Source organism: Chaetodon trifascialis, chromosome 17 (assembly GCF_039877785.1).
Source record: "Chaetodon trifascialis isolate fChaTrf1 chromosome 17, fChaTrf1.hap1, whole genome shotgun sequence".
In the NCBI taxonomy this organism is placed as follows: domain Eukaryota; kingdom Metazoa; phylum Chordata; class Actinopteri; order Chaetodontiformes; family Chaetodontidae; genus Chaetodon; species Chaetodon trifascialis.
In genome coordinates, this window is record NC_092072.1 from 6110613 (window position 1) to 6131754 (window position 21142).

At 46.4% G+C, this 21142-nt stretch overlaps 1 protein-coding gene across 2 annotated transcripts in view; it reads left to right on the top strand.

The window, feature by feature from the left end:
- The first annotated feature begins 4406 nt into the window (after window positions 1–4406).
- Window positions 4407–21142, top strand: part of LOC139345414 (ephrin type-A receptor 7) — a 147559-nt gene continuing 130823 nt past the window's right edge. For both annotated transcript variants that reach the window (XM_070983967.1, XM_070983968.1), the window contains exon 1: window positions 4407–4631. In XM_070983967.1, the coding sequence (XP_070840068.1) occupies window positions 4553–4631 (79 nt within the window). In that variant the 5' untranslated portion in view covers window positions 4407–4552. The remainder of the gene's footprint in view (window positions 4632–21142) is intronic.

The window sequence follows — 21142 nt, forward strand, 5'->3', positions numbered from 1 at the left end:
GGGAGGATGGGGGGGGGTAGAGTGGATGAAGAGGAAAATTATTTGGACCTTTTTTCCTTTTCCTGATGCATCGCAGAGAGGTGAGCAGGAAATGTGGAGAGAGAGAGAGAAGGTGGAGGCATGTGACCAAGATCCTGAGCTGGAATCAAACATCGTGGTTTACGTGGTACACGTCTGAGCCCCGAGGCCATCTTGACCCCCCCAGAGCAGAAGCCCAGAGAAGAAACATAGCTTTGTTTGTTCGATGTTTCAGTGGGAATGGAAATCTTTACACAAACGCCTTCGGTTTCAGGCAGTTTTTGTAAGCAGCATCTTCATCGTCAGCCAGCTGAGTGTGGATGATGTGGAGCGCTCGTATGACTGAGAGTGTACCAACATATTCACGCACACCTCCTCTCCCAGTTTCTCTTTGTTCCTCCCTCGTTCTGCTTGGTTGACTGGGGAAACAGCCGGGGAACAGAAAAGGTCAAGTGACTCTGCTCCCTCCTCTCCTCCTCCTCCTCTTCCTCTTCCTCCTCTCTCTCTAATATGTATGTGAGGAGGAGCAGAGAGGGCGGGGCCAGCGGAGAGCATCACCATGAAATTGTCGCATAGTAATAAACCGACAAAACTGAGCTGCACGTACACGTACGAGTGCTGGAATTGACATTTATTTACTGCTTCAACACCACCCACCCACCCCCACCCCCACCCCCTCTGTACGCTAACAGCTCGTGATTTACATCCTTTCTTTTTTTTTTTTTTTTCCCCGGTGATTGTTCTCCTGATCAATAATGCAAACACATGGTTGGGGTTGGGGGCGTTGCGGTGGATTCATTCATTGTGTGTTGGCACGTGTGGACGGAGGGCAAAAGGGAAAAGTATTGTATGTGCTCAAAGCAATCAAGCAAAATGGAGCCGGAGACTTTCTTGGACGCTCGAGGCTGTCGATATTCTGGATTGTCAACAATATCCTTGATGAGACTGACAAGTAGCCTGTTTGTGTGTCGCTAAAGTGACCCCCACTCTGATGACACGCTCGTTCTGGACCACAAATGTGGGCGTTGTAGTTCTTTTTCTGCTGTTTTCTTATTGTCCTGCTGCCAAAAATACTCATTAAAGTGTATCAAGATTTGAAGTTTTGCACAATTTTGTCCACACAGGCTTATTTATTATATATTTATTCTGCCACTTGCCACAGTTGTGTTGGCCTATCTGTCCATCTTATGAATATTATCTTGTAAAACTTAAAACATGGGAGTGTAAGAAACTGTAAGATACTGTAATGTTGATGTAATGTGATGAAAGTAGGCAGTGGTGACAGAAATGGTAAATGAATGCCACCCATGCACAAGTCCATGCCAGACTTGGGTCAGTCCCATCAAAAAAGTCTGGACATGCCGCTTCAGTGGGTGCTTAATGTTGTGGTAAAAACACACTAAAGGTGACGCGTTTTAACATTTCCTTTTGAAACCCAGCCGATGTGGTCGTGGCGGATATGCGATGTGAGACGGAGAGCATGAAAGAGAGCGTTGTGTGCATGTAGGTAATGGACTGCGAGGGGAGACGGTGAGTGAGCGGGGCTGTTGGCCTCTGTCCTCGGTGAGTAATGACCACAGAGGAGGACAGATGATCATGTTCATCAGCTCCCAGAACTGAGGATACCAGCCCCCTGCTGGGGAGGATCAGTCAGGCTGATGGCCCGTAATCTGTGTGTGTGTGCGCGTGCACATGTGCGCGTGTGTGTGAGCCTGTGGTTTGTGCAGAGAAAGCAGGGATGGAGGAAGAGGGGGCTGGGTGAAAACTGTGATAATGACTCTTACTGTTGATTATGGAGCATATAGGAGGGAGCGTGTGTGTGTGTGTGTGTGTGTGTGTGTGTGTGTGTGTGTGTGTGTGTGTGTGTGTGTGTGTGTGTGTGTGTGTGTGTGTGTGTGTGTGTGTGTGTGTGTGTGTGTGTGTGTGTGCAGACCATTGTACACAGAGGAGGAGTTTGAGTGTGTGCGGTATTAAAAGAACTTATTACATTTATTACGGAGCTGTTTTATGTCCGGCAGTTGCAGGGCTTGCTTAAGGGGAAAATTAGGTGTGCTGACTAGCCTTTTCATTAGCATGTCATTAAAGTTTGAAAAGTAGCTAAATAGCCAGGGCTGGCTGTACACACTGAAGAGCTGCCAAGTGGAGGCTCGCTATCGTTAAGGCCGGTTTATGTTTCTGAGGAAGTTTCAGCTTTGAGCTCGGCTCTGATGAAAACCTGAGCTCTGCATTCAGTTTTCGTTCAGGAAGCCGTACACCTCAGTGTACACTGAGTGAAAATACAACAGACAGACACATGAGCGACCTTTTGGGGGTAATTGTGAGTTGCAGAGCCACATTGTTCTTCAGACAGAAGAGTAAGTAGACTTTCTCACTGAATTCAGTTAACAGAAATGCATTTTTATGTTCTCGATGAGCTTTGTTGACGAGCTCCGCACTCCGTTTGAGATTCTTTCAATGAACCATGTGATGATTTTTTTTTCTTAATGAATACAGAGTAGAGAGCGCTGTTGAATCCAGTGCAGCCCTCTCCGTTCAGCACTCAGAAAAACTGATTGGAGATTCAACCTGTGTTCACATCACTAGTTTTCTCTTTGCCAACAACAAAAAAAACTGTATCTTGCATGTCAATCAGCAGCAAGCCGTATTGCTTTCCAAGCTAAACTGTGAGAGCGATCAATTCAGCGCAGTATCTGTGCATGTGCACACGCTCTGTGTGTGTGCACGTGTGTGTGTGTGTGTGTGTGTGTGTGTGTACTGTATATGTGTGTGGCTACGACAATGAGAGACAGAGCACGGGACTGTTAAGTGCAGTCTGTGTGTTACAATGATGCAAACCCTTGAAACAGAACCTCCATGTTTCAGTTCATCTTGCTCTCGTTGTGTCTGAAGAAGCGCACACACACATACACACACACACAAACCCTGTGGAAAAGCTCGATAATGTTTTCTCGGTGCAGAATACTATGATCATGTCTGCTCACTTTAAGGCGCATCAAATCAATGGTCCCCCGAGAAAGGAAGTGATTTCCATTACAGAAATTATCTCAAGTCAATTTGTGGACTGTGTGTGGAGAAAAGTGTCAAATGTTCAGCCACGTCAGTTCAGTTCTGCTGTTCGACAGTCGATGTTCAGTCATGTCAGTGGATTTGGGAACAGTGACACAGACTTACGGGATTTGTCATATTTTCACTTTTGTTCTGGTTTTATTTGTTCTGATATGGTTCTGCATGCATAATAAGGAAAAATACATTGGAGGATTTTTCTTAAAGACACCATTTAATTTGTCTTTAGCGCCTCCTCTAATTATTATAATCACATAAGTGTCTGTGAATAGAAAAAAAAAGGCAATCCTGCTGAAAATGAGTGCAATCCTGCATATGTGTGTTGCTTTTAAAGGTCCAGGATTTAAGGGGATCAACTGGCAGAAATGGAATTTAATATTCAGAAGTAATATTTTCGTTAGTGTATAATCAGCTGAAAATAAGAATGCCATGTTTCTACAGCAGCCAAGAACGGAAAAACCAAACACTTGCTCTAGGGATTCACCTTTTTTTTAGACCACCATACGGGAGGATGAGGCAGGGTATTTTCAGCTGGTTGCAGTCTGCAACCTCACCACTACATGCCACCACATCCTCCACATGCTTTAAAGACATGCAGTGAAGGATGAGTAACTGTATGATGCACTTAGAAGGACCATGACCTGCATGATGGAGAGCGTTCGATAGCCTCAAACGCTCTAGTGTCTGGTGTTTGTATGTACATGTCCTTTAAAAAATGTGGATTAAACAAAGAAATGTTCCCAGGTCAGATCCCAGAGGGCGTAGCTTTGTCACTGCGAGGCTCCAAAGTCTACACTTAATGGCTTCAGAGTCTCTTTCTACGTTTTTGTCCATATAAACTACACATGCACTTAAGTTCACATGTTTAACTGAGAAGTTTATCAAGTGATCATAATTAAAAAAGACTGTTTTACTAGATCTGATTCTTGTCTCACGTGTGTTTTGAGTTTTGGTTGTGGCTGAAAACCTCTTCATTGAAATAGTAACACAAACAGAGGGGCACCTGAGGACCCCTATCTGCAGAACAAAGATACTGAGATCCTTCAACAGTGCAGGATTCTGAACAGAGGAAAATAATCCGCACTAAACTCTGCACCACATCCACAAACCCAGGTCCTAACTTACCGAGCCCCCCTCTGCTCTCTATAAAAAGACCGGCACTGCCGCGCGGTTCACTCTGTTGACTGTACGGGAAACACCTGGCGCCGAGATTTCAGGTTGCGGCTCCTCGATAGGTCGACCCTCCCGTACCCTCGACTCCACGTCCCACTTCATTGCGCTCGCCCGATGTCAATCTCGCGCGTAAAGCCCTCCCCCGAGATATCAAATAGGCCGCGTGGCTCTCTGAATCCTGCACTGTTTGCCCAGACGGCGTCCGCTCCATCCAAACACTGAGTGCGTCTCTGCTGCGGTGCGTTGCGCGCAGGCTGGAGAGAGATGACAAGAGCCCCGCGGAACTGGCCAGACAAACATGGATCTCCATAAAACGCTGATTTCGCTGCTTTGGATATTATTGCTGAACCTAGAAGAAGACTGTCACGCCGAGGAAGGTATGTTAAAACGTGTTTTGTGTTCTTTAAGCCAAACCGGTGTCCGCAGCGGGCGGCGTTAATCGACAGACAGATGTCCGCGGCGGAGATAGTTTGGCGTTTGCGCTTGTCCTGTGAGGACAAGCAGGTGCATCTAATGATGAGAGGGCGCGAGGAGACGTGAGTTTACACGGTCTTTAAATGGCTCAAACCGAACATGTGAAAGAGGAAGGTTTTTTCCCCCGGTCTCAAACGCTGTAGCCTCCAGTGACAGATTTACGCATCTGAGCTCCGCGAACTAAACGCGTTTCCCCCACGAATAAACCCAATATGCAAACAAATACGCTTTATTTAGATTGTTAGATTCTTTTTAATTTTACTTTCCCCTCAATTTCTAATAAATCAAACTAGATAAATGCCATTCAGTAGATATAATAGCTTATCAAAAACCCGCACAGTTTGATTATTCACAGCATTCCGTCCGGCTCTGCAGACTGGGAACTATAGTGGCTGATGTGGTCAAGCTGTTTAATGATTTTTGTCTAAAAGTCAGAAAACTGAGTAGAATTCATCCATTTTTAAGCCACACTGTAGCGCCACTGTCTGCTCCAACATCCAGTTTCTGATTTATTCATAAAGGAAAAGTCCGTTTGGTTAAGCAACCCGTTCCCGTTACGAGAGAGAGGTCCCCGGTCTGGTGTCACAAAGATCACGATTGTGTGCTGGGCTTTTTTGTCACGGCATCTTTTGTGCAACTGGTCTCTTTGTCTTGTCCTCCTCCAGCAGCCGCCGACGCTGTGGCGCGGACGACAGGACGCATTAGGCTGACGCGTTGCTGCTTATCCCACTGCGCGCAGCTCTCCTCCGTTTTCCAGCACGGCTCTTCTCTGATAACTGTTCCCTCTGTCAGATCTGAACAGCAGGACAGCTGCTTCACTCCCTTTGTCTTTCCATCTGTATTAAACCGAGAGTCATGATCAGAACAGGAATGCTGGGGAGCAGTGTAGGACTCACTGAGTACTTCATCAAGATTTGATGCTGATGTGGGATCGGGATTTGGATTGCTGGCTTGTTTAATTGCCCCCCCGCATCTGCACTGAAGTGTGTCAGAGAGTGAGGCAGAGCTGTGGTCCAGCAGTTTACCGGCAGCCTGGCTGGTTGCCACAGATAAATACTTTCTGCACTCAAGTTAGCCAAGATATTGTAAACCTGTATGACTTGTATCGGCTCACACTCGCACACAGAGCTGACTGAATGTGTGTGTTTCTTACCGGCCGGCTCAGGTGAAGCCGGGGAAGTGATCCTAATCAGTTCCGAGATTGTGAAGTGGAAAAGAACATAATGGCTTCAGACCCCCAGGCTCTTTTTAAAGAAGCACTTTATTGGCAAAGTATAGCTGAGTGGATTCAGATACACACTCATGCATGGGCCAAACACACACTCGCATACATCTACAGTATATGGGCTCTAGAAAAGAACATCTGGCACGCTCACACACTTCACAGCCATACATCACTGACACACTTAAATGCACTGCTGGCACACGCGACTGCGGATCAAATGCACACACTCACTTGACACGGACATGTTGCTTGCATGCGAGCCTTCTCATGAAATATTCCACACATGCGTGGAGTACCATTTCCCTGTACTTAAGGGCCTCTTTAGCGCATGCAGATACAAACACGCGCGCACACACATTTGTGCACCCTGCCACACACACGCACGCACTTCCTCTCGAGCATTGGATGCAACACTCGCAGACTCATTGCCAGATTGATTTGGTTCCCTGGAATGCTGGGTAGCCAGATTTGGATGCTAGCTTTTGTTTAATTGATGTTGTGACAGCGATTAATTGCTGTGAAAGCAATGTGCTCCTGAAGGCTGCTATTGGCAGCGATTCTTCTCGCTGTTCGGGAGGATTTGGGGAGATAGAGGGAGCACTGGGGAGAATTCTCCCCTCTTTTGAATTCTCGGCCATTATAACCATGTTAATTGAGGCAACTTATCTACCTGTCTACTTGTATTCAGTTACAGTGTGAAACTCTGCCACGAGAGCTGTGTTTTAACAAAGGAAGCGAGCCCGTGAATCTCACCTGTATTAGGGATTTTGAGAGTGTCTCTTAAAACCTCCTATTAAATTATAGTACAATATTTGCAGTATGTGGCTCTTTGATCACTATTCATGAAATTTCTCTTTTGCACACTGCCCTGGTGCTTACTTTAATGCTCAAGTAGCTTTTGTTCAGTTTTACAAGTCCCCTCGTGTTTGTCTTTGCTCTTATTCCATTTCCGATGTGCCAGCAGCATTTTCCTGTGTTGCAGATATGCAAGGCAGCATTTTTTCTGTTGTAGTTCCCGGCTCTCCTCTTCTTTCTGCCCTCCGTTCTTCCCACTGTCCCCTCATCTGTCATCCTCCTCTTCTTCCTCTCCTCTACTCCCTCTCCCATACATGCCTCCTGCATCCAGAGCTGACTTAGCAAACACTAATACGACCGGGTGTCCACGCCATCCCACGCCGGCACCTCACACGCAGTCAATCCAGCCACTCCCCCTCCCTTCAGGCCGCTTTTCTCATTCCCCGCGCCTCACCGCTAACACACCTTGGCATCTCATCGGGATCTCATTTACTTCCCTTCTCCTCCCTCTCCTCCCCGCTGCATCCATCCATTCCGCAGCAAGCTGAGAGGGAGCGAGAGAGGGCACAGGCTGGGTACAGAACAATAGCGGCAGAGTGATGGCGGGGAGTGGAGTGATTGAGAGCGAGGGGGTCTCAGCGTAACCCGCGGGATCATCCTGTGCGTGCGTCCGGAGCTTTGTTTGATGCCTTGTCTTGTCAGAATGGCCGGGGCGACTTGACTGCGCTGTGTTCTCGGCAGGTACTCAGCCTGTTGTTTACCTGCAGCCTTATTACTCCGGCGTGCTTCTAGAACCTGTCGTGTCAAGCGTAATTTCAAATATACAGCTGACATTTTCCACCATGACGCTTTGTGATGTGAGGGTAGTTACGGATGAAGTCACAGTATGGATACTATTAAACATGTCAGACATACACACCAGTCCATCAGCTGAAAAGTCTGCTAATTTAGGAAACTTTCACAATGTTCTAGTCCTACAAGTCCGTTTTGAAGGGTTAGACGTGCTGTGAAGGACTTTCAGAGAGTGTTTTGTGCCTTTATGATTGTAATTCAGCATAGTTTGATTCTGTATTGCGCAATTTATATCCACCGCCAGTGCTGAGTGCCGGCGCTGGAAGTCTTTTATGTAGAAAAGCGAAAAGTGAAGTGGAGTTTTAAGTCGGTGGAAGGATTTGCAAAGTCTCCAACTTTTACGCTGGAGACTGCAGCTTTAATTCCGTCTCGGTGCACCCATTGACCCTGTGCGCGGAGTGTGTTTGTGCGTGCGTGCGTGGAGTGCGTTTGCGCGGCAGCTCGGCGTACGACTGATCTCCGAACTCGCCGGGAACTCTCGAATCATTTGTTTTTCTCCCGTTTCTCTCCTCTTCTTCTCGTCTCTGCAGTGAAGTCATAAGGTCTTGGCAGAAGCGCAATTTTTTTTTTTCAACCTGCTCGGTCAAATCTTCACCTCAGTTTGCGCAGCCCAGGAGGATTTTTGCTTCCTCTGGCATTTTTTCTTAGAGTTTATATGCAAGCCTTCACCTCTAAAATCATCTAGTAATGGCTTTTTTTTCCCTTTATTTCCCATGATCTTTCCTGAAGCATAACCAGGCGTTTTGATTGTCTTAGACACAGTTGCACTTTCCGCAACCAGCATCTTGAATGTTAATAAAGTAGTTTTAGTAAACTTTCCAAAGTCAGCCTAAAAAATTACCACTGATACTTTTAGGACTTTAAGTAAATATTTAAAAATGTTGCCAAGGTTTTTGCGGACTCGTCCATTATGAATGAACTGTAGATTGAAATGAAAAGCCAGAACTTATCAGACCTACTGCTTATTTTACTGTTATTTCCTGAACAGTAACAGCGATATTACATTTATTTTAAAATCCTGCGACATTAGGATGCAAGGCCTTGGTACTTCTGTTTACCGCTGATTTGAACACATCATAATCAAAGTAACTATCATTATTAAACTCCACTCATATGTCATATGATTACTGAATCATATAATTAGTACTTAGAAGCAATCTGATTGACTAATATTGGGTTTACCAGCAATTGCCAGACTAGCAGTGGAGTAGCTCTCCACCCTCCCAGGCATCAATTGGGACTAATTGCCTGTGATTGATGCAGGCTTATTTCTGCTCTGCTGCCACTGCCGGGCCCAGTGCATCGGTCCATCCTTGGCTGGCAAGGACAGCCTTGGACCTGTGCGTGCTGGAGCAGATGACTGTGACCTCCGCGAGTATGAAAGGTCAGAGTGATTTGTGAAGATGGCAGGCGTAGCGACATTCTCTCGTCGAGGCCTCGGGGACGCTGTCATTTACGGGAGAGGGGGGAGGAGGGCTGAAGACGGGAGGTACAGGTGCGGTGAAATGAATGGAGGCGGAGGAGAGAGTGAGAGAGGGAGAGGAGTCTCATCTAAAAATATGATGCATTGCAAGCAGAGAAAGGAGACGGGGTGTGTCGGGTCGAGGGGTGACGAATATGGGAGGCTGAGCCGGAGCCAAAGCGAGGAACAGTGGATGAGGGAGTGACGGAGGGAAAATTAGAGGCGAGCAAAGGCGAGTGGGAGGGAGCGGGTGATGAGGGAATTGTAAGCTGCCACCGCTGCTTTGTTCCACAGCTCTGGTATGTTACATGTAATCAAACAGACCAAGGGTTCCTGTAACAAGTCAATGCTTCAGCTCAGCCACATCCTCATTTACCTCCCACTCCACTGGAGCACATTGACTTAGACTGATAAATGAGTTGTGTATGTATGAGAGAGTATGCATGTCCATTGGATCCCAATAGGGTCACCTGATTTCTTTTGTACAGGGTAAGGACAGTAAGTACAGCATCGGGGCTATTCTGCTGGATCGGCAAGAACGAGGAAAGGGTGGGAATGTGTGTGTGTGGGAGGGATGGTGGAGGAGGGAGAAAGAGCAGTCTTTGTGTGTGTGTGCATGTGGGAGGAAGGATGGGGGTTTAGCAGGTGTTTCAGCCATGTTGGACAGTGAGGAAGGGGCCCTGTGCAGCTGCCTGTGATAGATGGAGGAGCTACGCGCTGTGCATCATTTTATTGATGAATCTATGCTCTAACATCTTCTTGTGCTGCTATCTGTGTGTGTGTGTGTGTGTGTGTGTGTGTGTGTGTGTGTGTGTGTGTGTGTGTGTGTGTGTGTGTGTGTGTGTGTGTGTGTGTGTGTGTGTGTGTGTGCACTTCTAACACATCTTTGCTTGCCTCTAAGAACGCGGAAGAAATTTTCTGCACCTTTTTTTTTTCATTTGTCTTCCCTTTTGGCTGCTGTCTTTTCTGAGAAGCATCCTCACGACGTGCGGCTCTGGGAAGAGTTAAATCAGCGCAAACAAACTGCTTCCTGTCCGGGTGATTTCAAAGCATCTCAAGCAACTCGTCCTTGTTATGGTGAATTATATTGAAATATGATAAAATGTTATTAATTTGTGCGGGTGATAATTAAATCATTGCAGCAGCAAAAGTAATTTAACAGTGAAAAGGAAGCTGAGAATATGGGCTGAAATCAGCAACGGCAGTAAGAGAGAGAGAGAGAAACAGCATTCATTCATAAAGTAGGATGATGCTCAGCTAGTTGATTAAACAACACTAAATGAACAATTTTTCTTTGAAATCCTTTGTCAAGCAAAAATGTCAACATTTTTTCTGTCTTATATCATTATAAATAGAATATGTTTATAGACATATGCAGAGCATGGGGATGAATGTGTGTGTGAACGGGTGAATATGGCTTGTGTTGTAAAGCCTTCGGAGTGGTTGTTAAGACTAGAAAAGTGCTATGTAAATGTTTCCTTCTACATCTTAAGTGGGCTGATTCAGTGTTGGTATAACTCAACTTTTTTTGCTTGGATTGTGACTGAAACAATTAATCAATTCAATTCATTCAATCAACATAGTCGCTGATCATTTTCTGTTGATTGATCTATTCATGAATTGAGCAAAAATTCTGCTTTGCAAGTAGAACCCTTGTTAGCCACGTGTTTTTATTTAAGGTTCCTGGGTGTCCGGTGGCACAGGTAGCGTGAAGGTTGCCGGTTTGATCCCCGGGTCGGGCAGGGCCTTTCTGTATGAAGTTCTGCATGTTCTTCCCGTGCATGCGTGGGTTCTCTCCGGGCACTCTGGCTTCCTCCCACAGACCAAAAACATGCTCATTAGGTTGATTGGTGACTCTAAATTGCCCTTAGGTGTGAGTGTGAGCGTGAATGGTTGTTCGTCTGTATATGTTGCCCTGCGATCGGCTGGCGCCCTCGCCCTATGACAGCTGGGATAGGCTCCAGCCCCCCCGCAACCCCGAAAGGGATAGTCAGGATGGATGGTTCCTGGGTATCCACCACATGCATCAAGGTAACCAGGCGGTCGAGCTCAGCGACATTATCTCTTATCATATAACACAGAAGATCAGTACAAGTGTGTAGCTGGAGGTGTGTATGAGTACATTTATTCATATAAGACAGAGTGAACATGATCATCTGATGCTGCGTACTGTATGTGAAAAGTAGAAGGAGAGGAGCTCACAATGACTCATCAACCAGAGCTGCTTCAGCAAATGTACTTGTGCTTTCATGCCAGAGCCTTATGTAAACATCTCGAGGGTCTGTTCTCAGAAAGGTTCCTCAAAGGTCATATGCAGAAAAGTCTAATAAAAAACACAACTGGAGAAAATTAAATTGAAAATGTCTCGCACCACCCACACCGCCAGCATCCTGGAGTTAAGACATATTTTTTTGCCTGATTTTTGTACGGATGCCTCAAACCCATTATTCATCTTAGCTGCTTTTGTTGGGATACTAATGGATTAGAGGAGTTTTTTTGTTGGCAGGCTTTTCAGTCCTGAGGTGTCTGAAGTTGATGAATGTCACTGGTGTGTATTTGTGTGGAGCTGGAGCTGTGCTCTTGGCAGAAATTTCTGCTCGGGGTGTTTTGCATTGAGAGTAAACACTAACCGCATTAATGCGAGGCTTGATGTGGGTGGGCATGTTGGGAATTGCACTGACAACTCAGCGGAGCTCAGTCCGTCTAACACCCTCACGCTCCCAGCTTTTCATTTCATTTGCTTGTTTTCCGATAGTGAAAACATCATCAGCCGCTCATTTAGACCTTGGTATGAAAAACAGTTTCATTAGGATGTATTGAGGCAAGCAGATTTCTGTTTTATAAGACTTGGTTCAGTCTCGACCAAATACGCTCTGATAAACACACCTGAAAACTCCACTGCCTTAACAGCTCTGGTGGAAAATTTGTCTCCCCACATCCTGCTTCAGTTGGCCAGTTTTTCTTACTCCTTTGTTCACCTGATCCTGGATCAGTTATTGCAAATTTCAAGTGCTGAATGACCCTACGTGACTCCAAAGTGGACTCAGATTTGCTTGCTGTTACACAATTTTGACCATGCACGCTCTAATGCATCAATTTCTTTTTAATCAAGAGCCGGCTTTGGGGCTTTGTGAGTAAAATGCTGGGAAAGGAATCGTAACCTGTGTGTGTGTGTGTGTGTGTGTGTGTGTGTGTGTGTGTGTGTGTGTGTGTGTGTGTGAGTGTGAGTGTGAGTGTGAGTGTGAGGAGGCAGTGTTCTACCAGAGGTTAAATGTGTTGCCCTCCCTCTCAGATGTTGGCTTAGAGACCATCAGCCTCAATTGAGCCTGGTTTAGGCAGTCCCATCACACTGTCATGGAGGTGACAGAGGTCCTGCAACGAACAGCAAGACAAACACACACTCTCACAGTTTGTACGTGCACGGTTGTCCATGCTTCTCTAAACAGTAACACACTTTTAGATGTTCGCATTGTCTTCTGGCGAGCCTGAAATGACATGCGTTACCTGCACATATTTAATGCAGAACACCTTTTTGGGGTGAGTGGGTTGCTGGAATTTGGGTGAACATCTTTCATATTTTTCATTTTGAGCTACTATTTTGGGCTTTTTTTTGCCTTAATTGGATAGTGATGGCTATAAAGGGGCTCCAAATTTGCCTTGACAAAGGACAAACAAACCAAATTCTAAATTAACTTCGTCACTTAAACCTAAACATCAGTTTGTGACACTTGGAGGAGACTGTTGCTGTCTTAATGATATTTTCCCATTTCACTATGTTCACATCCATCTTGGAGAAATGCTGTTTGGAGCACGAGGTCATCCCACATGCTTTGAACGTTTGGGATTGGCTACAGCTGAGGCGATATTGTCCAGCAGTCCATATCCAGTTATGTAACAGTTATGTGAGCAGACAAGAGCGGGTTCTCGTCTTATTAAAACATGAGGCGCACTCCTTTTCACGCGTCCATGTACCAGGCTGGCACATGTTTTAAAGACACACCTGAAACAGCATCTACTCAGACTCCCAGCTTCAGGCACATGCTCCCTTTCCAGCCAACACACACACACACACCCACACACACACACGTGGCGTACTTGGAGACCCCACACACCTCTACAGCTGAACTCCACCATTAGCTGCCCCTGTTCATCTCTGCTCTGCTGTGTCAGTGTCCGCCTCGCTGGCTCCGGCTGAGGACGGCTGGCCCGTGAACGCTGTTTCTTAATGTGCTTTTCATGTCCGCTTGTCTTCCTCGGCCATGTCTGACCCGATGACACATGTTAGGAGAACTTTTATTGTGTGTGTGCGGGTTGAAGAGGGGGAGAAAGGCTGCAGCTTACATCAAACATGTTTATACATGTACATCCTCCTGCGCTCTTCTTTGCACTTTGATTATAAATGCTACATCATGCTTCTCCAGTTGCTCCTGACCATCTCCAACCGCTTCTCATATATGTAGATACAGGAGACATCGTAATGAAAGTTTAATTCTTTTCTGTGCCTTTTACACGTGCATTTTCCAAAGCTGTGTTATGCAACATTCGCGCATATGGACTGTGAAGAATGGCTCTTCACACATGCTCAGATACAATTGCGTGCGCTCGCCAATATTCAGAAACGCGCCAGCCATAAAGATACTGAGTCCTTCTCTAATGGCAGCCGTATGACAACTTTGGCAATTACTTACTTCGCTGAGCTGAATCAAGCTGCAGCACTTGTTAACAGACACGGAGAGAAACAGAGAGACTGAACACAGGCTGCTCTGTGTATGCGTGGTGCATTCAGGTGCTGGTTGTGGACATCTGAAAGCTGGCCGCCGCACAGCGTCGCATTAAAAAATGTCCTCCACCAATTTAGCTTTGCACACCATTGTCAGAGAGATATGTTCTGTTTTGTGTCATTTATTCCTACCAACTACATTACCCAAGATGCAACCCTAGCTTCCAGCATTTCAGAGAGATTCTGCTGTGTTATGCTAGTAGTGGCTAATGCAGCTAAGCTCCCTTCATTCTAACTCCACTCCCCCAGATTTTTGTCCATTTTCATGTGGCCTCAATTCCAGTTTCTTAAAATTCAAACGTGCACATTGTGATATTGTGAACTTCTCCACCATCCAGAAGGCCTCTGCTCCTCAGCTGACTGTTAAGCCTCGTCATATGGAGACTCCCACGGTACCTGAAAGCAGCACAGCACACCAAGTCTCAGCTGTGCACAGAGAGCAGCCTGCAGCAGACTTTTCAAACCGAATCAGATAAAACTGGTCTTGATCACAGCAGGGGGGATGGCCACACACTGACTAGACGACCAGACCTACATACCAGCTTGTTTTAATAAATGAAGGGATCTGATATTTATGCTTTTTAAGGACTTTCCAATGGTTATATTTATTCTTACAGCAAATGGTTTTCTTGTCATTTCCATTATGTTCTTTAGTCAAAACTACAAAACTCGAACAAAAGGTTGTTGTAGCTAAATGTATTTAGAATGAAGCCATAGTCCGCCTATGCATGAGAACACACACACACTCTCACACACACACACACACACACAGACACAGACACACACACACACACACACACACACACACACAGTTCTCTACCCACTGCCTGCTGCCCAGGAGCTCTGTGTCGTCCTTGTCTTTGCTCGCGATCCCTCCTTCCGTCTCTGCTCCGCGGCGGTAATGACCGTCATGTTAGAAATGTGTCCGGCTGGGCCTCGTAAACCATTACCCCCGTGCCTAGGAAACCCCATTAATCTTTCTGAGAGGCGTTTGACCTTTCAAACTCATTAACCACAGCCGGTGTGCAGACAGACGTGAACGCACACACAAACCGCAGACGCACCCTCCTCCTCTCTCTCTCTCTCCCACACAAACAAACAGCATGGGCACACATGCAGGAGTGCTTTGGCAAGCCCGGCTCATGCACGCACACACAGACAGGTGAGGTTTGAACGCACCGATGTGTGTCCGACTGCCAATATCGCCTTCACCAGCTTGCCATCGTGGCCTCTCTCTCCCCCTTTTGTCTCTCCCCTCCTGTCCTCTCCTTCCCCTCGCTTCCTCGCCGTGTGGGTTTGGTCAGTGACCTGGAAAATTGCCCGACCTTTTAATGCGCAGCTTCCTTGGTGATGAATAAATACATAAATCGCACAGCAGCTCCAGCTCAGTCACTTTAATGATAACCCCTCCCTACCCCGGGCCTTACCTCCCGTACACCTCATCACACCCCGTCATCTGCACCCTCTCCACACCAACACGGAAGAGGGAAGCAGGGTGTCTTTGAAGTGATAGCCCCCCGTGGAGAAGACTATCCATAATGAAAGGGTGTTAGTGACTGGGTTGAGGGCGAGAGCATGTGAGTGTGAGCGGCGTAGATGGCAAAGGCTGTAATGGGGTGAGTGGGCGAGGCAGGTTAACATGCCAGCATGGGACCTGCTCTTCTCAGTTTATCAGAAGGCGAGGGCGGGAGGGAGAGAGCTTTGTAGGTGCCAGAGGATGTAATGTGACGAGTGGCGAGGAAGGTTAACATAGCAGCATGGGACCTGATCTGCTCAGTTTATCAAAAGTGCAAAGGAGAGCGAAACAGGCTGTAAAAGGCTAAGTGGCGGGGTGGGAATGGATGAAACTTATTCTGCTCAGTTTACTGTAGGTCCAAATGAGGGAGGCAACGAGGAAATGAGGCATGGAGAGACTATGGGGGTAGTTGAGAGGGAAAAAAGAGAAAAGGACACGGTGAGAAAAATGTATTAGAGAGTATGCAGAGGTGGGGAGGAAGGCAGTGCAATGGCCTGCAATTTTGGCACAAGCCTCACGTGTTCGGATTCGTTTAACAGAATTCTTCAGTGCTAACCCGAAGCACAGAGCCTGTGTTTTAACGTCAGGAGATAGATTTGGAATATCTGAATAGAAAAGTGGACGTTCTTGAAACATTAAAGGTGCCCTGTGGAGTTTTCCTCTCACCGCGCATAACCAAATGAGTCGAGTGCATTTTATTCCTCACAGTGCATCTGCGTCCGTGCGAGCCTTCGTGATGCAGACAAAACGGGGACCTTGTGAAAACACTGCTTTAGAGCGTAACTAATGGTCAACAGCCCCACGGGGGACCTCGCCAACCAGAACTATCACCCCATTTTAACTGTCGCACAGTCACCCTGTTAATTAAAGCCACGCGCAGCAGAAAGCAGTGTATACAACAAGCTCAGAGCAGGAAGCTCAAATGAAATATACCCATCCCTGTGGCATAGTGCCTCACCTTCTTCATCAGTAACCTCTTCATTTTGCTTCTTTTGATTGTAATGACAGTTGTGTTAATTGGAACTGTGCAGGCCAACGTGTGCCACTTGCTTTTGTCCTCACCTGTAAGTGTATGCTATGTAAGTGTATACGCTGCTCCTGTCGGCTGTGTGTGTTTGCACTCTTGTCTGCTTGCCATGCATGTACATATCCAGACCATAAGTACATTTCTGTGCGTGTTTCTTTGTGTGCCTGGTCGTGATTGCAATCAGAGTGTCATCAGTGCAGGATGGTTGGGTGGAGTGTGCTCCTGTTGTTTCCCAGCTTCCCCCTCAGCTATAAATGTAAATGAAAAAGTCAATTAGACTGGCAGCCAATCAGTGCGCCAGCCAGTCAATCAGTTAGGCAGTTAACCAGCTGGCTGGACAACCAGCCATTTAGTCAAGTGATCTGGCAACCAAGCAACCACTAAGACAGCCAGGAGGCCATTAAGTCAGGCAGCCAGCAGTTAATCAGAAAACCATTCCAGAGTTTCCCACTTATAGACTTTACTTGGCGGGCCACGCAGGAATCTGAAGAAAAGTGTGTTTGAAGGCCCACCGTACCGTGTTTGGATTTTTATTATTTTTATCCATCCACTATCAATTCAATAAGGGACAGTCTCCCCCCTCAACATGACATCCCTCCTGTCAATGCAGTGATTGTGGTGCGACCTCTCCTGTTTAATGTGGGCCTTCTAATTCCATTGTTGCTGATGTCATTCAGCGCCACATTTGTTTTGATGGGCTGTTATTCTGCTGCAAACGCTGCATTCAGCTGGTAATCAAGTCAGCCAGATGCCCATTGCCATTTTGTCTTCTGGTCTGTCAGCCAGCCAGCCCAATCAAAGAGCATGGTATTTGATTAATCGGTCGTATGCGAGAGCAGCCAGTGATTGTCTGTCAACAAAACAGCGAGACCACCAAAGGCATTTGTTCCTGTGTTGTCTACAATAGGTTAATACAGTGAGATCTCGCTGAACTCTAATCTTGTCACTCTGAACCAACACGATGCATAATCATGCCTAAAGCATCAATCATTCTCACTGGCACATCAGAGGAGGAAAACACTCCTCAGGCAAAATACAGATTCAGCACAGCAAGTCAATCTTGCTTGTTTTGCACCACAGGTGCCAGAACCAGGACTACAGTAAGACTGCAGAGGCTTTATTTGCTAAGAAAATATGCAAATCGGGTGTAGCACCAACAGCCATCGAAAGAGCACTGCACAAGCAAAACAGAAAGGGGAAAAAAAAGGAAAAATCTTCACCAACTGTTGCAAGTAGAAATTGTGTGCCTCAGCTGGAAGACTGATCCACATTCTGGCATCCAGCACCCCAAAGCACCCTCTCTAACTGGGGCACTCTGTGATCTGATTTGAGATTCTTGGATGGAAAACCCTCTCTGCTCATTGGTTCATGTCTCATAGAAAACGTTGCAGCCATTCTGCAAAATAGACAATACAAATGAAATCAGATCTGACCTTTGGCATCAGAAATCTAAGATCTGATGGAAAAATCACACTTTACTGAGAATTCTGGGAGAAGTCAAATTGAAGCCTTGAGCATGAGCAGCAGTATCATCCTGACGAATATGGTTAGGGTTAGGGTATTTGTCTTTAAGGTCTGTTTAATGTTCACCAAGCCCTGAGAAAAGACCTGGGTCCTTCACTTTTTGTCCCTAACGGCTACAGTTTTGCGAATATGTGGTGGTGGATCAGCTCAAGCTGCAAGCATACAGTGTGTCTGCCAGCCGGAAAACCAAAGCAGTTTGTTGAAACAGGTTAAAAGCTAAGAGCGGCGTAGCTGGGTGTTATTTCTCTGCAGGTATTTTCACTTTCCACGGAGCAATTTAAGTCGACCTTAATAACAAAATGATCTCTGAAAGCAGCTTACATTCTAGTTTCGCTGGATTACTCACATCCCTTCCTTGCTCTCTCCCTCTCTGCCGGCTTTTTCTCTCTGTGTCCGTCTTTTTTGACAGGGAGGCATTTACATTAATATAATTTGAAAGTCAATAACATGAAACAAAATTGCCTTTTATACTCCCCATCTCACCTGTAATTCATGCATGCGGGCCTGCATTAATGTTCATTTGCCCTTGTGCGTTCTGCAAACACGCACTGAGCGAATTACAATGTCATGTTGTGCTGTACCTGCACGCTTTGTGACACACACATACATTAACACCGTGAGCACATACTCAGTGTAAATGCGACATGCAATAATAAGAAAAATGAATGTTTGATATAAAATATTGAAAAGCTTTTCTTTTCCTCTGCAGCTTAAGGTCTATTACACGGTTTCTTCTGTATCTCCCCTTGGTCCAGCCTGTAGCTAAATGCTAGCTATGGTTATTACAGCTCTGCTGAGAAGGACTGAGTGTACGAAGGGATGTGTGTGTATGTGTGTGTGTGTTTTAGCAAGAATTGGTCTATGCTGTGTAATTGGTTTGCCCTCACATTTAATACATTTGTCATGTGTGGCTGGTGTTTCTGAGCTCCCGTTCTGTGTGTATAGATGGGTGTGTGTGTGTGTGTGTGTGTGTGTGTGTGTGTGTGTGTGTGTGTGTGTGTGTGTGTGTGTGTGTGTGTGTTGGGTGCACCTTGTGTGGATGAATTGATTTTAATGGGGTTACCGAAGGTTATTATGAGGCCGATAGTGATGCAGGCAGTTCCTCCTGGTTCTGTTGTGCGTTTGAGTGGCGTTCTTGTTTGTGTGCTCGCTGCCTGAAACGTGCAGTGTTTGCACTCGAATTAGCATGTGAACACATCACAAGGAAAGCGTTTTGTGTCGTTTGCTCTGTGAAGTCGTTCACTTCTGTGCGTGGCTTTTCTTTTTCCCGTCTTTTCAGAGGGGATTATGTGTGCATTAATTAATGTCTGTGCAGCCGAGTCGTCTCCACGTGCATACATCTCTGTGGCGATGCATGCTGGAGTGGTCAGATGGTCCGACTGGTATGGAGCTGAGGTGACTGGGATGCTCTCTCCAGGGCAGATGGGAAGGGATGCTTTTGCGCAGGAAGTGGCAGAATAAAGTGCCTTCCTGCCTCTCGTCCTTTTTCTCACTCGCTCTGTCACTCTCTCTCAATTGCTCTTTCCATCTGTCTCTCCCTCCCTCTTTCTCTCGTTCTCTTTCGCATTCTCCATCTATCTCACTCACACAATTGAACTTGGCAGTGTTTCAGGGATTGAGTGGCTCCAGTTAATGGCGAATTACCTGCCTCTCTGAAGTCTTGAGTGTGTGTGTGTGTGTGTGTGTCTGTGTGTGTTTGGAAGCGGGGTAAAGTAATGGACTTTGCTGGAAGGTCATTTGAAGGAGCCTGCCACTAAATCACTAAACGCCACTAAAGCATTCAATGAAGCCTATTCATTGGCCGGGATTGTGTGGATTTACATGTGAATGTAAATTGGTTACCGGTTCGTGGAATGTAATTGTTCTCCAGCACGTAGACCGCAGCGCTGGCGCTCGGCTCTCACTGCTGAAGCCAAGAGCAACCTTCAACCTCCATACATTTTGTTTGTTTGCACAGTGCAGTCGAGGCGTGTGATGTGTGTCCTTGTGGGAACTCTTGTGGGGGGGGGGGCAGGGCGCTGGCGGATGTTGATAATGATGCAAAGCGGCGGCACCACTCAAACATCTGACTCAGATCGCAGCACACAAGACTTGAGTCAGTTTAAAAGCTGGCCGTCATTTGTTGAGCAAAGAAGAGAAGTAGTATAAGTAGAAGTAGTTGCAAAGACATCATTTTTTAAAGATGCAGGAAGTCCAGCACGGATTAAAGACAGCAGGTGGTGATGGAAGAGTCGGGCGTGAGCTGGTTTGGCCTCAGGATTTCAGCTCGTAGCCATGTTGTAACCAGTGCAGTTTGTCAATGTGAAGAGCAGTCTGACCACTGCTTCACTGACATCCATCTGTGTAAACAAGGAGTGCAAATCACGCACTTCCTGTTTAGACCGCCATAATAAAATCTGATAATCTTACCTCAAACAACCCTTTCGACTTTCCCCTTCCTCTACTGTCCCTTTTTCAGCTCTTCTTCTCCACTTTTATTCTCTTTGCATCCCACCAAAGCCTGCTCTGAGGCTGAAAAGTAGCCTTGAGCTCTGAAAACGCCCAACAGCGGAGAGTCAAAGCTAATAGTGAATAAATTACCGTGTCCTTGTTAACTGACACAAGTCCTCCATTTCTGCCTCTCTTTCCCATATTCTGACAATCTGTGCGAGGGCAAAAGGAAGTCACATATCCTCGTTTACTGTACGCGTGTGACTCGCCTACTGATGCACGCTCGCCACCTCAGCGGTCGCTCGTTTTCTCTTTTCCACTCTTCCTACGTACGTGCACACACGGACATGTACACAGCATGAGGGCACGGAGAAGGCTCGCTTTTAGCCGCCCACCCCCCGAGAGCGGAGGCTGATGAAAAATTCAGCTCAGTTAGTCAAAGAGTGGCTTAAAGGAAAGACCGTTAGGTTTAGTCCTCTTTCCTGCTTTTTCTGTCCGCCTGTCTATCATTTTCTGTCTGGTTGTCACTCACTCGGCTCTCGTTTTCTCTTCTTTTTTCCGTTTCCGCTCTTATTTTCTCCGTCCATTCCTGCCTCTTCCTGTCCTCGCATGCTTAAAACACTTATAGCTGGGAATGGCTTGTGAGTCTGCCACGATTCAAACAGTGTGAGCATTGGTCAGTGGGCAGCGCTTTGTGGTCGACATTTGCCCTTCGCTTGGCTTGAACTGCAAACCTTCTGCTCACTGAGACCATGTGACCACAGCGGTTGAATATGTTTCTGACCCGTGACTTGGAAAGGTTT